Source organism: Xenopus laevis, chromosome 1S (genome assembly GCF_017654675.1).
Source record: "Xenopus laevis strain J_2021 chromosome 1S, Xenopus_laevis_v10.1, whole genome shotgun sequence".
Classification (NCBI taxonomy): Eukaryota; Metazoa; Chordata; class Amphibia; order Anura; family Pipidae; genus Xenopus; species Xenopus laevis.
In genome coordinates, this window is record NC_054372.1 from 165,600,625 (window position 1) to 165,618,288 (window position 17,664).

Genomic DNA, 17,664 nt, shown 5'->3' on the forward strand with positions numbered 1-17,664 from the left:
ATTAAGCCTTTGTATTGCAGCTGAAAATAGGAGACCCTTGAACCTTTTTTGGGTCATTTAGGCAATATTTCAAGCAAAACACCTGCCATACTTACACATGGATCATGAAAGTAAAAAAAACATGGGGATAAATTGTAACCCTGCCTCTAATTACTAGAAGAAAATGCATTTTACCTGCCATTTCAGGTTCATCTCCCTTGTTTCACACCAGAGTCTGAATTACATTATATTTGTAATTTTTAACTTTTTTTCATCAGGATAGAAGAATTGTTAGTATTGCTAAAAAGAATTATCAGTTTTAGCAAGGATGTATTCTGGTCTGGCGCTTCTCGGGCATCAAATCTCTTTACACATGATGTCAGCAGGAGTGATGCCACGACGTACCATGCATGCCTGTGCTGTGACCTTGACCCGATACCCTACTCCCCCAACTCTGTCCCTAGATTTCATGGAAATATATCCGGTGGCAGGGGAAAAGGTATTTTTTTTATTTCTGCCAAAAAAAATTTATTTACCATATCTGAGGCCTTAAAGCTGCCTATCAGGTCACAGGCTCCCAAGTGCCTATATGAAAAATACAGCTCTGGGTCAAGCAATCTTCTGGGTCCCTTACACACCTGTTTATAATAAAACCAGTTTTGCACAGTATACTACAATTTGGAAAATAAAACTGCTTGTTGTAATTGCACCTCTCTTAGTAAATAAGCTCCTTACAGTTTGTTAAGGAAACCCTGACTTTTCCATTAATTAGACTCTAGCTGGTTAATGAATTAGGGGATTTTAAATAGTTACAATGGAAACCAGATTTAAGACAGAATTTTGTGTAAGATAATTCCTTCACACCATTTCAGTTTTTAATTTTGGACTATTGTAATACAGGGCTCATATGTATCTTACCCTTGTCCAGCCCCTTGTCTCTCCACCCCCAGTGTAAGGCACCCAGCCTGGTGCTGTGGACACTATGAGGGTTGCACAAAAATGGACACAATCATTTTACATATTGTTTTTCATTTGATAAAGTTATTCATGCCTAAACTCATAGTAGGAGTTCCTCAAGGCTCTGTCCTGGGACCATTACTATTCTCCCTCTATACTTCCTCCCTCGGCAAATTAATCAACTCATATGGTTTCCACTACCACCTCTATGCTGACGATACTCAGATCCATCTCTCGTCTCCTGATCTCAACCCAGAACTCCTAACTCGCGCCTCCTCCTGCCTGTCCGCTATCTCTACCTGGATGTCGCAACGCTACCTTAAATTAGACCTCTCTAAAACTGAAATGGTTCTCTTTCCTCCAACTAACACCAGTAACATCCCGGAAGTATCCATCATAGTTAACAATTCCACTATCACCCCCTCTCCCCAGGCCCGGTGCCTTGGCGTTATCCTAGATTCTACTCTGTTATTCATTCCACATATCCAGTCACTTATTAAATCATGTCAATTCCACCTAAGGAACATATCCAAAATACGATCATTTATCACCCAAGATGCTGCCAAAATTCTTATTCACCATCACATCACGTCTAGACTACTGTAACTCTCTTTTAATTGGCCTTCCCCTCCAGAGACTGTCACCTCTCCAGTCCATAATGAACACTGCTGCGAGGCTCATATACCTCAGCAACCGCTCCTCCTCTGCCTCGCCATTCTGTCAATCCCTGCACTGGCTTCCGTTACCTTTCAGAATCAAATTCAAATTAATGACATTGACTTTCAAAGCACTTCATAACTCTGCCCCACCCTACATCTCTGAACTCATCTCTATATACTCACCCAACCGCTTACTATGCTCCTCTACTGACCTGCTACTCAACTCTTCTCTCATTACCTCCTCACATGCTCGCATTCAGAGTCTGGAACTCTCTCCCACGGTCTGTCTGACTTTCTCCCAACCTTTCTGCTTTCAAGAAATCTCTTAAAACGCACTTCTTTCGAGAAGCCTTCCCTCACTCTGCTTAACTACCAAACGCAACACCACATACAGTACCACATTTCTCACCCACTTAATTCGATCTTGCCCACTCCCACACCTTGTGTATTACTCCCTTCCCTTTAGAGTGTATGCCTATGCATAGGGCCTTCCTCACCTTTTGTACCTGTATTGATTGTGATGTATGTAACTCCATATGTTCTATGTATATAATTCATGGTATTTAGTTGTATAATCACATTTACTTTACAGTGCTACGCAATATGTTGGCGCTATATAAATACATGTTAATAATAATAATAATAATAATAATAATAGTAACATAGTAAGTTAGGTTAAAAAGAGACACATGTCCATCAAGTTCAACCTTTTTACTCTATGTTAACTTGCCTAACAGCAAGTTGATCCAGAGGAAGGCAATACAAACAATCTGAAGCCTCTCCAATTTGCCTCAGAGGAGAAAAAATCCTTCCTGACTCCAAAATGGCAATCAGACTAGTCCCTGGATCAACTTGTACTATGAGCTATTTTCCGTAACCCTGTATTCCCTCACTTGTTAAAAAGCCATCCACCCCCTTCTCAAAGCTCCAATCGAATGTATCAGCCTGTACAACTGATTCAGGGAGAGAATTCCACATCTTCACAGCTCTCACTGTAAAAACCCCTTCCGAATATTTAGGCGGAACCTCTTTTCTTCTAATCAGAATGGGTGACCTCACGTCAGCTGGAAAGACCTACTGGTAAATGAAGCATTAGAGACTCCTTGTGTTTCCTTTATTTATGATAAACACCATTGCACCTGCCTAGTCTGTTCTGATGAATTACACCAAAGTGCAGTTGTTGGGAGTTGCTGGGTGTTGTTTAGTTTGGCAAGGCAGTAGATCCACTCTCTTCATGTCATTGGAGCTCTGGACCTGAAAGTTGTTTATAAAAGATGACTGTTGGTGTCACTTTCCCTTTTTCCAGGACATTCATTTGTCTCCAGGGTTTCCCCCTGCTTTTCAGTGTGTCTAGTAGGGTCTGGGCTGCCTGGTGCTGTATTTATAGACTATTGGATAGACCGGTAAAAAAAATAATTGATTTTATTTGCACACAGAAAGGATTAGAGGTTGATTTCAGCGTTGGAGAGGATAAGGCATTTCTCACTATAAACAACAATATAAGAGTTAAATAGCTATTACTGACAATGGCATTTCACAAAACAAAATAAATGAGCAGAGGTTTAGCAGTCACACAGATTTCCAATTTGACATGCATTCGTTTTATTCACGGCCACCCCCTGCAGTCCTTGTTTTAAAAAGCCTGTTTCCCCCCCCCCACTCCACCACAAATCAAAAGGGTTCGAACTTTCAGCAAACAGAGATGTATAATCGATTGTGCGTCCCAACACGCTCAGCAAATTGCATCAGTAACATATTGAACAACTGACAAGATACAATTGCATAGTGCGTTAGATATTATCTTAATGGAAGCAAGTTGCAGATTTCAATAACTTTCATATCCCTTGCCTTGAGTAGAACGACAGCTCACACGCCGCGTAGCTGCTAATGTCAAATTGCATGCAGCAGGCTAGCCGTTTTCTGAGGCCATGAGGGCATGATTTACTTTTGTGATTTGGCATTAATGTGGTGCTACCACAGCAATACTCCCCTACAGATGTACTAAGCACTGCTGCACTTTACTTTTAAATTACCCATCAAGGAGTCAATAAACACAGCAGGGCCTGCTTCTTGTATACCAATCAAACAGATGGTAAACTGCACAGAAATAAAAGATGTTGCTATTATTGTCAAGAGCTAGTATTTCAAAGTGCCCAGAAAAAAATTGCAGACAACCCACTTTCATCTTCCTTTCTTTAATAATTGATGGTTCATCATCAACAGTTCTGGAGGAAAGTATGGGACTTTTTTAATTGTGTGTGTGTGTATATGTGTCACATGACAGTTTTTAATATTAAGCTTTTAACTAGCTAAACCAGCACTCTTTTTGGTGTGGTAGAAAAGTAAATGTGCTACATACATAGACTTTGGTGCTCTATGTTATATTGGATATATACGGATAGCAGATATCAAGCAATTCAGAACCATATAAGGCTATGGACACACAGAATTTTGTCAGCCTGTGTATTTTTGCAGGCTAAGAGAAGCCGATCTGCTCAGGGCCCCTTCTCCATTGATTTGAATCAGACCAGCCTGTGTGCAGTCACACACTGACCTCAGCTTCAGCTCTGCTATATGTGACCACACACAGGCTGATCAAATTCAAATCAATGGAGCAGGGGCACCGAGCAGATATGCTTCTCTCAGCCTGCAAAAATATGCCCATAAGTTTGCCCATAGCACACATCCACAAGCCACTAGTGATTGGCGAATAAATTCATCTGGCACAAATTTGCAGTGAATTTCTGCATTTCGATGCCAGCTAATAAATTCGTCAAAAAAATTGTTGTGCGGCAAAATTATTTGGACGCCCATTGACTTTAAAGCATTTGGACAAAATAGGCACGAGTATAAAAATTGTTGCGGGCGTCGAAATTGACGAGCGTCAAAATAATTTTTATGCCCATTGACTTCAATGAGTTTTGGGAATTTTCGCTGTTTCGCTAATTTCATATTACATTGTAGTATTATTACATGTAAATAAATTACATTGTAGAAGAAGCTCTTATATGGGCACTATACTTCCGTTTTCAGCTTTAGGGATTGTGCTTAAAGGAGAACCAAACCCTTAACCTATAAAAACCACAACCTCCCTACCCTACATAGACCCCCTCCCTGCCTAGTTGTGCGCTCCGGTAATTAACTATAACTCTTTACTTCCCGCTCTTTGTAGATTCAGCCCAGCGGAGCTCACAGGCACCATCTTTCTGGTCTTTCTGGTAATTATCGGGTCTTCTTCCGGTGCTTCGGAAATTTCTGTCACTTTCGGCGCATGCGCAGTTGCTAAAAACCGGAAGATAAAACTGCGCATGTGCCGATACATTGCTTACTTCACGAAGAAGACCGAAGAGAAGAAGATGGCGCCCATGAACTCCGCTGCACTGAATCTGCAAAGAGAGGTAAGTAAAGATTTTGGGTTGATTAACGGAATGTACACCTAGGCTGGGGGGAGCAGGGAGGGGGTCTATGTAGGGTAGGGGGGTAGGGTTTTTATGGGTTAAGGGTTTGGTTCTCTTTTAACTTACTTTTCCCCCTGTTGTTATTTCTTGAGATAAACAGGGCAGACAGATAAATTAATTATTACATATTTCTAACTTGCTGGTTCTTGTGATAATTGGATTGCCAGATAAACCCCTACATGATGCTAGATAAAAAGTTTAAAAAAGATTGAGGGGGTTGTTTACACAGAGCTCATTATCTCTAGTTTAACTTGCTCAGCTAATTGTAGGGGTGATAGAATGCTTTCAGCATATGCTCTATTTATTTTGCGGATGCTGTTACTTTAAAGCCTACATGCAATTTCTGATCTCATAACCCCCTGTTATTTTCTGTCATTCCAGAGTTTTGCTATATGTGATATTCCCATAGTGGGACTTGCCCTGCCATTGACTTGACGTTGACTTAAAAATTCAGCAGTGAAAAAGAGCATTGACAGCAACTTGCCAGCTGCTGCCATGCGGGCAAAATGCTGTCTTTAGCCCTGTTCTATTGCCCTTAGTATATACAATAGTGTCTCAGATTAGAGAAGAGCTCAGCTGGTGGCCAGGAGCAGTGTTATTGGCATTACAGACATCAACTCATGCACATATCACATTATACAGTCAGGTGCACATTAGCATCATTACAAAGATTATTTATTATGGTGGCCATTTCTGATTTTATTTCTATCTATCTATATCTATCTTTATATATATATATATATATATATATATATATATATATATATATATATATATATATAAACAACTTTATTATATTATGTTTTGTATTTTTTGCATGTAATGGTCTGTTGTGCACTTTATTACAATTGTATTATATGTATTTATTAAAATTAAGAATTGTGATGTCATCATATGGGCGGGATTACGTACCTTTCAAATTGTGTAACTTTATTGCTGACATTTATGTGGTAAAGCATCTTGCAAAAGGTTCTAAACCATGAACTGAAACGTTAATGCAATGCATAATTAGCATGTTTCTTAATAAATGTGGAAAGATATTCGATACGTTGTGCGTGTAACCTTTGGAGAACTGAATCTTACAATCTACATACTGCACCCAGCTTACTACTAGTGAATGACATGTGCAGTCTTCAACAGTGGATATATATATATATATATATATATATATGGTCCAAACAGAAGAAAATACAGTAGGTTGCTTAAAAACTGCCTTCTCTTTGTTTCCCTTAAATAATTTACCTTTCAAATACCAAGGGTCCTGCACCCTCCTGTGTCATTTTTATATCTGAAATAATTAGGGATTTGTTTTACTATTCTCAGCAAGACATAATTTCATTTTCCATCTTATTGTGCATGATTGCTTTTTGTTTTGCATGTTCACTTGCTTCCCTTGTAATTAATGATGACCCTGATAACTTGATTCTCATTTTGCTTTGTCTTCCTTTGATTCCAATGACAATATAAAGTGTATATATATATATATATATATATATATATATATATATATATATATATATATATATATATATATATATATATATACATATACTTTATATACAGCATATGTATGTTTGTACAGTAGCATTTCTTAGCCTCTCCATGTACCCTCTATGTCTAACGCTGTGTCTTTTATGAGAAAAAAATCCAAGACATTATGCTGAACAGATGCAGTTGTTCTACTTAAAGTGGACCCGTCACCCAGACACAAAAATCTGTATAATAAAAGTCCTTTTCAAATTAAACATGAAATCCAATTTCAATTTTTTATTAAAGCATTCATAACTGTTGTAAACTCATTTAAAAATCTCAGCTGTCAATCAAATATTGTCTGCCCCGCCTCTATGCCTAGGCATAGAGGCGGGGCAGACAACTGCTTTCACTTTCCATTCAGCACTTCCTAGATGTAACTGCTCTCCCCACATTCCCCCGTTCTCTTCACCGTTTAATTGTGTAACCAGGGCATGGGAATGGACATCGGGTCCCCTATTCTGGTGCACAAACAAGATTATGAGATGATACAAGACTTGCCTTAATAACAGTGTCCACAAAATGGCTCCTGCCTGCTTGTTATAATTGTGAATTCCCAGACTGAAGGAAACAAGATTCAAATAATTTATATAGTGTAATTAAAGTTCATTTTGCTTGACTAATGTGATAAAATAGGATTTTGAATAATTTTTTTGGGTGACGGGTCCACTTTAAGTTCACCGTTGTACAATTTAGGATATTTGTGCTTTTTACTGTTGTATCTAGGGTATGATCTCAAAAGAGGTCATGTTTTGACTGTTATTTCCAAAACGCTTATCCACATAAGTGTATATATATATATATATATATATATATATATATATATATATATATATATATATATATATATATACACACACATATATATATATACACATAACATCATTTATATTGTGCTACCATTATAAATGGCTGTACAAATATTTCATTAATTAAAAATAAATGTGGAACCAACCAAGGGTGGACATTGAAAGAGTAGGCATATTAAGGACCCATGACTTTTGCTATCCCCTTCCTCTGCCTTTCATATCTAAAACTGGAACAGGGGAACTGAGGACTAGGGATGGGCGAATTTGACCAGTTTCGCCAAAAAGTCACCGCCGGTGAAAGTTGCTGACGCCCCTTAAAGGCTATGGGCGTCAAAATTTTTTTGAAGCATGTCGAAATTTTTTTTTTACACTTTTTCTTTCTTTCACCCGCAACGACATACAAATCTATGGCCGTCATTTCCATGTGAAACAAGGCGAAAAAATTCGCCCATCCCAACTGAGGGCCCATGGGTGAGGGAGGCACTGACAGGGAGGCCCAGGGGCTGGACATTACGCCACTAGATTGCACCTATTTGCAAAATGTTTTCTTTTGTTAAGGTATTTTCTATACTAAAGGTATGGGATCCATTTTATCTGGGAACCCGTTATCCAGAAAGCTCCAAATTATGGCAAAGCCATCTCCAGCAAACTCAATTTGAAATAATTACAATTTTTAAACATGTTTTTTTTATCTGCATGATAACACAGAACTGTGTACTTGATCCCATAATAGACATAATTAATCCTTATTTGAGGCAAAATCAACTGTTGAGTATATTTAATATTTAAATGATTTCCAATTCGCTGCAAAATCACGCCTGGCGAATAAATTTCCCCTTCGCTATTAGTCACAGACCAAAAGACCTGTATTAGGGGAAAAGAAAAAGTAAAATGGAATATAATAATAAATACACTTTAAATACACTTTATTGTAAACATCCTGCAGCTTATCGACCTAACTTTAAAAAAAAATAGAGAAAATAAAACAATTTGTGAGGGGTAATCATGTGTCCTTTGGATGAGACCAATTAAAGAATAGCCTTCCATTGTGTGAGTATTATGTGATTAGTATGTGATTGGTACTCACCAGCCATTTTCTTCCAGCAAATAAATGTTCTTTATAAACTGATAGTCTTGTTTTTAAATAAAAGGTATCTTTACATGATGCCAATTTTGGTCCAAAAATAGTGGTCCAAATCCTATAACTCCATTATATATATTAAAATGGGTGTTACAGCTTAGAGTTGTACAGTATAATACAGAAAAAGAAGATACCCTGTCTCAAATACAAAGAAAGATCCATAACTATCAAACAAAATGTGCATCAATAAACATATACTTTCTTTATAAATAAAATGATATATTATAGGCATTGGAGCTCCTTTCAACCAAAGTCCAAATCAGAGTCATTAAACTCATAAAGATACATATCTGTGTCTAATCTACTTGTTCTTTTGCTTTTCCCCAGGTAAAAGTGACCCATTTTGTGTTGTCGAGGTGAACAATGACAGACTTATGACTCACACTGTATATAAGAACCTCAACCCTAAGTGGAACAAAATATTTACATTGTAAGTTTTTATTTTTTGTATATGTATACGACGCATCACCAAATGACATTTCTTTCTCTTTATGTTAATGTTGTTTAGACTGCAGCATGTCAACTTTTAATAAAGTACAAAATAAATCCCAAACAAAGTGTTGTCCCCAGTCCAGTAACGTGTTAGTCTCTCTTCCACCTCTAAGATTAATATACTTTCACCATGGTTCACTTATATGGATTGGAATATGCGGTGGAAGTTTTCGACACTGATGGTGAGTGTGGTTACACGGAGGATGTACTGTATGTTTAGTGAGAAAGTTACACTATATTTTTTTATTTTTCATAATTCTCTTTTTAAGGTTTGTCCAGCAACATTTTTGGAACTATTAAGAACATTTGGAAAAAAAAGGTTGTCAACATTTTAAGGCATAATCTGGGATTTGTGCCTAAAGGTAGCTTTTGTATCTGAGATAAGTTCAGGTGGCTATAACTGGTTGACAAAAGCTGACAGCTTGCTCTGTATTATCAGTTTGTTTCCCATCGGATCAAGGACCGCATCAATGCGCATATGTAGTCCTCCACTCAACAGGAAGGTCAAACCATGTCCTCATTAGTAGCAATTATGGTCCCATCATTGGCCAAGGGTCAAATAATCGGATCAGCCTGATCTGGTGTGTACACTGGTCAAAGATATGAGGTCACCAAGTGTGTGGATCTTTCAATGTGAGGCCACCTAAAGGTAACATTGTGCAAGATTGCATGTTGTTGTCCCAGTACTAGTGAACTTTGACCCCTTGAGACCAAGTCAGCAGCTTATCAGGCCATGTGTGTGGCCCTTCAACTGGACTCCTGTCCATCCCATCCATCTGGTCAAAAACCGCAGAAATGTGGACAGACAAAATCCTATCAACTAGAAGACGGCATTGGCTCTTTGATGCAGGCCTCCCCATGAATGCATACATTCCTTTCATTGTGATCCAAATTGGATCAGCCCGATATCACCCACATCTTTCAATGCATGGCCACATTAAGATGCTGTTGTGTGAGATTGTATATGGATGTTCCAGTACTGTGATCTGTGCTATATGTCTACCTATATCAACAAGTTCTACTTTTGTATTTAAATTGTCAATAACAAATTCATAATCAACTAATCTGAAGCTATTCATCATTGAAGCATTTGCTCAAACTGTCCAAAAGATCCTGGTTAACAGATTTCAGTTGTGATTTCTACAAACAACTTTACAAAACTGGATTGATGTCTAACCCTCAGCCCCACTTGTACATAATATTATTTAAATGTATAACTTTATATGCCTTGTGCAGTTTTATTTACTTTTTTTGTTCCTTTTATCTTATTCAATATTTATGTAGTTTTTCCTTGTAAACATACGGGGGCAAATTCACTAAGCGCCAGAGAGCCTAACGCTAGCGTGAATTCGCTAGCGTTGGGCATTTTCGTTACTTCGCAAATTCACTAACGGACGCTGGCGTAACTTCGCTAGTGTTACTTCGCACCCTTACGCCTGGCTAATTTGCGCAACGGACGTAACTACGCAAATTCTCTAACGTGCGCATTGTTCTGAACGCTACCTTTTATGCTAGACTTCCTTTGCCACCTCAGACCAGGCAAAGCGCAATAGAGTAGATAGGGATTGCTTCAAGAAAAGTTAAAAATTTTTCTAAGTCCCAAAAAATGCTGGCGTTCTTTCTTTATTATGGGTGATAGGCTGAAAACGATCGAAACATTTTTGGGGGCTCCCCTCCTTCCCCCCTACATTTCCTAACTCATGGCAACTTAACTACACAGTGGGCAGATGTGTAGGGCAAAATAAAAATTTTATTTGATGTTTTGAAGGTTTCCCAGGCTTGTGTAGTGCTGCTACGAATACTTCCATTGAAATTTGAATTTGGCGCCGTATGCAAATTAATCATCGCTAGCGTAACTTAGATTTGCTTGGCGAATCAACGCTAGTGCAACTTCGCAACCTTACACTACCCCTGAGCGCAACTTCGGATTTTAGTGCATGTCCCACACTGTATGCAGAGGCCATCCCAAAATATTTTATTTTTAGTATAGACAATTAGGGGTTTATATACTTAACTCCAAATGCAAAAATCAGGAAATGTTTCGTGACTTTTTTTTTTTATAAAATCAAACTTTTAAAAAATCACAAATTTTTCGTAATTTATTAAACCCCGAGGATATAAAAGTCAGAATCAGAAAATCCGGCATCTCAGACCTGTCAAGGTTGCATATAAGTCAATGGGAGAAGTCCCAATGATTTTTTTTGATGTGCGCTGGGTTTCGTGCAATACCTTGGAGTTTTGAGGCAAAAATCTTTTCACCCAAAAAAATCGTGAAAATCTGATTTTTTCCCCCAAAGCAAATTTTCAGGAAAAAGCAAAAATAAATAAGCGCAAAAACCGAGCGGATTTGATTGGAGTTTGTAGCAGAAAATTCTGAGTTAAATTCAGACATTGATAAATAACCCCCCTAAAGTTGATTAGGTAGTTTCTAATATGGTAACAGACAATAAAGACAACTCTTTACACTTTTATTGTTATTTATCTTTTATAATATATGATATATGTTTATAGAATCATTTCATAGGTAACTTAATACATATTTTTCTTTGCATTTCCTATGCTCCTAACTATACTTCTAACTAATTAATAGAAAAGTTTAAGAACTGGATTGCTGACACCTTTTTATGTCTTGTGGGTTTTATTTTGTTATTAAAAGGTATTATAACCTTCAAATAATCCCCTGTTTTGCAGATGATTGAAGAGTTGCAATAGATAAAAATAATTCATGGTATTTGAAATCAGCAGACAAACTCTTAGACTAAGCTACAGTCTATGTCAAAACCTAAGTAGTGAAATTAAGAGCTTTCCTGCTTTCAAAAGCCACCTGCAGATTTAGCTATCTTCTGCTGCTTAAATTGTGTCATTTCTATAAGAAAAAAATAATAATAGATCAAAACTAAGCTTTCTCTTTTTTCCTCCAAAGAAGCCCTGATAATGAACTTGAAACAAAAAGAAAATCTGTTGCCACTGTTACTCCTCCTGAACTGTGTCACCTAAGGCATTGCTTTCAAAAGCATCTCGTCTTTGCGCTGAATAGAAGAAATCTTTTAGAAAATAAGACCTATTGTGGTCTTTTATGAGCACACAGTATATAGCCACAAATTAGTTCTGCAAAAAAGAAAATCTGTAGAAATTCAGCGCTTGAGTACTTCATTCTGCTACGGTCACATTGACTGATTAACCATCCCACAAGAAAAAATGTAATAAAACAAAAGTGATAAAGAAATAAACAGGCGCGTTAAACAGAGACAGTAATTATCTGATGTGATAATCTTGTGCAAATTGGGCCCTTTGGCTATTCTTCCCTATAGGGCTTTTTGTAAGAAATCATATGCTTTTTCTAGAATACAATTATCTGATTAGAAACATGGAAGAAGGATTGTGGTTTCCCCAACGAATTAATATATCCTTTTATCAGAATTATGTTTTTTTTTATTATATGAGTTCTATACGACAAAGTATCAAAGAGAAAGATAAGTGGCTTTCTGGTGTATACTATTACACATTATATTTTATTGCTGCAAGGCTAAATCTTGGAAACGCCAACCAAATCTTTATATATATATTTTTTTTCACTAAATTTACTATTAGTAAATTATTTATTTACTATTGATGCCTAGTAAAGTATTGTTTTACTACGGTGGCTAAGGTCAAGCCAATCAGATGCTTTCATTTGTTGGATTTGGTAGGTGAAATGAAATTCAGCCTTTATTTACAAACATTTTGATTCAAATCAAATTCAAACATTGCTGAATCACAACTAAATTGAATGTTTACAAACATACAGTGCAAGTTTATCAGAGCCACTGTTACCCTGAGAACTTATATCTTGTTTCCAGTCCAATCCCTATCCCAATAAAGTGGAGGGAGAAGAAGTGACAAAGCAGGTCTGAGAAACCCACTTTTAACCCCTAGGGTCACATATTTGAATACAGATCAAGGGAGGGCACGCCAATAATTGAAATATAAGGAAAATGCTATATGAGGTGCAAGTATATATATATATATATATATATATATATATATATAGATATAGATATAGATATATATATATATATATAGAGAGAGAGAGAGAGAGAGAGAGAGAGAGAGTCAATACATTACATAAAAAATGAATAGTTGTCTCTCATATACTGTATATACAGCAAATATCACAATGTAGAAATACATACCACACAACTGTGAAATCAGGGCAGAGCACTTGCCAGCAATGAGCCAGCTCTTACGCCAAAACTTTGGGGTAATTCTCATTCTTCTTTCATGCATTCCTGCTTTTCCTGCCAGGGCAAATATTTTTGAATTAACATTCTGATTTTGGCATCTCAAAGTACTGAGACCATTCAGACTAGGACGGCATTGATCCAACTGGTTGATTTCATCTATTGGCCAGTTATTGGTTAAATTATATTAATTCTTAACTAAGCAGTCTGACTTAATTATGGATTGATTGTTGGATTAATAGATGCTAATGACCAAATCAGGCTATGTTAAGTAGGCTGTATACTTTGTTTATTTCTGGCAGTATATAATTCATCTCTAGTTAGAAATCAGCCTCTTTTTAAAGGGGCAGTTAACCTTTAAAGGAACAGTAACACCAAAAAATTTGTGTTTTAAAGTAATGAAAATATAATGTACTGTTGCCCTGCACTGGTAAAACTGATCTGTTTGCTTTAGAAACTCTACTATAGTTCATATAAACAAGCTGCTGTGGAGTAATGGAGGAAATTGAAAAACGACTATATGGCACAGGTTAACTAATGGATAACAGATAACACCATTAGACAGACAGAGCTTATCTGCTATCTGCTGTGTAACTTGAGCCTTTTCTCCTTTGAATGGCTGCCCCCATTGCTATACAGCAGCTTATTTATATAAACAATAGTAGTGTTTCTGAAGCAAACACAGCAGTTTTACCAGTGCAGGGCAACACTGTATTATATTTTCATTAAAACACTTTTATTTTTTGACATTACTGTTCCTTTAAGTTCACCTTTTGTATATTATAGAGTGGGAAAATCTAGGCAATTTTTAAATTTTCCTTCATTATTTATTTTTTTACAGTTTTTTCTTAATTATTTGCCTTTTTCTTCTGACTCTTTCCAGCTTTCAAATGGGGGTCACTCACCCCATTTATAAAACAAATGCTCTGTAAAGCTACAAATGTATTGTCATTGCTACTTTTTATTACTTTATCTCTGTATTCAGGCCCTCTCCTATTTAAAGTCCAATCTTTATTTTACTCTCTACATCATACTAAGATTTAACACAAAGGTGAACAACCCCTTTAAACAGAAATAATATAAACAGCAATCACTATAGTTTATATTTCATTATACAATCTGCATAGAGTACATCAGATAAAAAGAGTACTGCCTGCTAATTCCCAAAAAATACCTTGTCCTTATTATATATTTTCAGTATAAATATATACACAAATATACATTTACTGTATATAATGACTATGCAGCCTGCAGCATTATTCCATTCATCAGTATTTGTCAGGAATCTGATTTATGAACTATATGACAGCTGTGTCAGGGCAACCTTTTTCTGTATTTTATGAGTCTTGAAATCACAAAATTGGCATGTAAGAGTGAATATAATAATATCTTTGAAATATAGTTCTGTTAACTGCAAAAGCCAGTATTATGCAGAAATTAGTATAGTCAAAATGCATAAAAATAGCTTTATATTTGCAGCTTTTGTAATTGTAGAATTAGCTTTCTATTTGCAGTTGGATGTCCTTTTTTATCTCTTTGTCATAATCAGCCAAAGTGAACCTGACATACCTACATTAATGCAGTGATTTAGAGGGGTTAGTATGGAAATTCGTATTGAAGAAAAACACACATCTATAGTAACAAGAGTGTTATCATAATCATAGGGCCAAACTCTAATCAGAATGGGGACCCTTTTTGAGCACTAGGCTATAAGTTAAGAATCCCTGCTGTAGACCATCCAAACAAAATATTTAATATAAGTGGTTCATTTTCTGGAACACAAACAAGATATCAGAACTTTGAAGGGATTGTCATTCCACTACAGGTAGGAAACTGCATAGGTCAGGGCTTTGTGGGGAAAGTATGATATTATGTGACAGAGCATGTACAGCATATGTTAGGGAAAACAGGCACAATGTAGACAAATGTAGTAAAATGTCGACTTTTTGTCTCTACTTTCTTAAAAAATAAAAAATCGAGTAGTATGAAATTTTAGGGTGCAGGGGTGTAAACAGTTCATTGCACTTTGCTGTTGATGCTTAGAGGGAAAGTGGGTCACATTTTATTTGTGCTGGCCATGCTGGACTTGGGTATCAGGAGCCCATTGGGGCTGCCCAAGGCCCCCCACAGTCACACACACACTGTTCCCGGTAATATTGTTTCTTACACTTGTGGCCACTTTGCATCTTGTTACTTTTTTTTTTTTTTTTAAATGTATTTTTATTTTCATTTTCAACAATTAAATTACATACATTCCTGTACAGCAATTTGAAAAATAGAATCTTAAAAGGAGCATCCCATCATACAATTGAACCCCAATCAATTAGCATTCCCTTAATGTGATATTATTAATTAGTGTCTCTGTATACAACTACCAGTATTGTTACAATTCACCATACCTATACATGATACCTGTGCATTATCAATTTAAAATACCAGTGTTGTTTTAAATTTACTGTTTTAAATTTACCCTAAATTATTTATAAACTTATATCCTTCCATTTATTAGTTCTTCTTCCCCTTTAAAACCAAGTGGCAATGCTAATAGTGCTAAATGAAAAAAGAAAATAATTAATTAATGCCAGTGAACTATAGTGCCAGTGTCAATGCTACTATACCCAACGATTCCTTTTAATACTGTGGCGCATTACCCTTGCTACTTAACCCATATTGGCGCCTTGTTATTTAGTGCTCGTGAATTTACTCATAATTAACAAGTGCAAGTGTTCTTTAGGGAATTGATGTTAGTTCCCAACCAAAAACTTAAACTATTTGTTCCTTCCAGATCTCAACTGTACCCAATTAGAACACACCCTCACTACATACAAAAATAAAAAGACAAACCCAGCGACAACACAGAACCATTTACACAAAAAATAAAAACAAAAACAAAAAAAAAACCCAAAAGAGGGGAGGGAGGGAATTCACTTTCTCAATTTCATGTTTAGTATTCTATCGCATATCTTCTTATCACAATTGTAAACAAATAAATTTCTCCCACCAATGCAGGCACAATTCGCATATTATTAGGAGTAGAGCAATAATGCCTTCTTTCGCCCTCACATAGGAAGCAAACTATTGCCACCATACATACACTATATTATGCCACCCCCTATCTTCTGCCCATGTTATATACTATCTCTTATATAGGTACCTCCTCAAACTGACATACTATTTCCACTTTCTAAAGATTCCCCATCGGATTAATATCCAGCCACGATTCCCATATTCTCTCAAATTTCCCAATACACCTTCTAGCCAGATAAGTAAGTTTAATAGACGGAAGTATTTTATTAATTAAGTTAACCCATTGAATGACAGTGGGACTATTTAGACCCATCCAGTTCATTATCACCAACTTTTTAGCATAGAACAGTATAACCCTCATAAGTGTTCTAGTTTTGCTTAAGGGTACAAGATCGTCCACCAATCCCAATAAACAAATTTCCGGGGAGTGCACCTGGGGAAACGCTAAATTATCAGCCAAATACTGCGACACATCCTTCCAAAACTGCTGCACTGGAGGACAATGCCACACCAGGTGCAGAAAAGATGCATCCAACTCCTGGCACCTTGGGCATCTGGCTTCCAATTCTCTACCCATTGTCTGAAGCTTTTTAGGGGTTATATATAATTGATGAATAAATTTGTATTGGACCAGCCTGTCACGCAAAGAAATTTAATCACAATAAAGTGAGTCAGTAGCCTCCTCCCACTGTTCCCCACTAAGAGCAGGAAATACCTTTTTCCCAACGCCTCTGGGCCCTACTAAATGGTGGAGGAATAGTACCTATGAGTATCTGATAAAGCCTAGAAATCAATTTATCCCTCTTTGGATCTCAAAGTATTACCTCTACTGGAGGAATATTAAATTTCACCTCCAGAGTATCAAACTGAGCTTCAAAGGCATGGCGTAGTTGAAGATATCTAAAAAACTGTAATTTTGGTTCTTTAAATTGTATCTGCAATTGTTGAAAATTAGGGAATATCTGATTTGTCAAAATATCTCCCAAACATCTAAGACCCTTCGAATGCCAATAAACAACATCCTGAAGGGTCCCAAAGTGAGGCAGATTAGAATTCCTCCATAGTGGCAAAAAAGGAGAAATCAAAGGAGGCTTATGGCCAGTATATGAGCAAACAATCCGCCATGCTTTAAATGGAACAGATATTGTGGATGGATAGTTATCATAATCACTCAACCGTCGATATGGTATATTTTTAAGTGCCTCCAAAGAACCAACTCTGGAGGCCAGCAATAACATCTTGTTACTTTTAATTGTGACATAAGTTCAAGGCAGGGAGCAGACCTGGACCGGCAGGGTCCATCGTTTTTTTCCCCCCTTGTCTCACTGGCCTAGTCTGACCCTGTGTTTGGGGTCTAACAATAGAAGGCCTTCCAATGGAATTTAAAATATG

The 17,664-nt window shown here is 36.8% G+C and overlaps 1 protein-coding gene across 3 annotated transcripts in view; it reads left to right on the top strand.

The window, feature by feature from the left end:
- The window catches only part of LOC108707234 (multiple C2 and transmembrane domain-containing protein 1), a 359,140-nt gene that overhangs the window by 192,859 nt on the left and 148,617 nt on the right, over window positions 1–17,664 (top strand). For all 3 annotated transcript variants that reach the window (XM_041580463.1, XM_018244369.2, XM_041580464.1), the window contains one exon: window positions 8,861–8,963. In XM_041580463.1, the coding sequence (XP_041436397.1) occupies window positions 8,861–8,963 (103 nt within the window). The remainder of the gene's footprint in view (window positions 1–8,860; window positions 8,964–17,664) is intronic.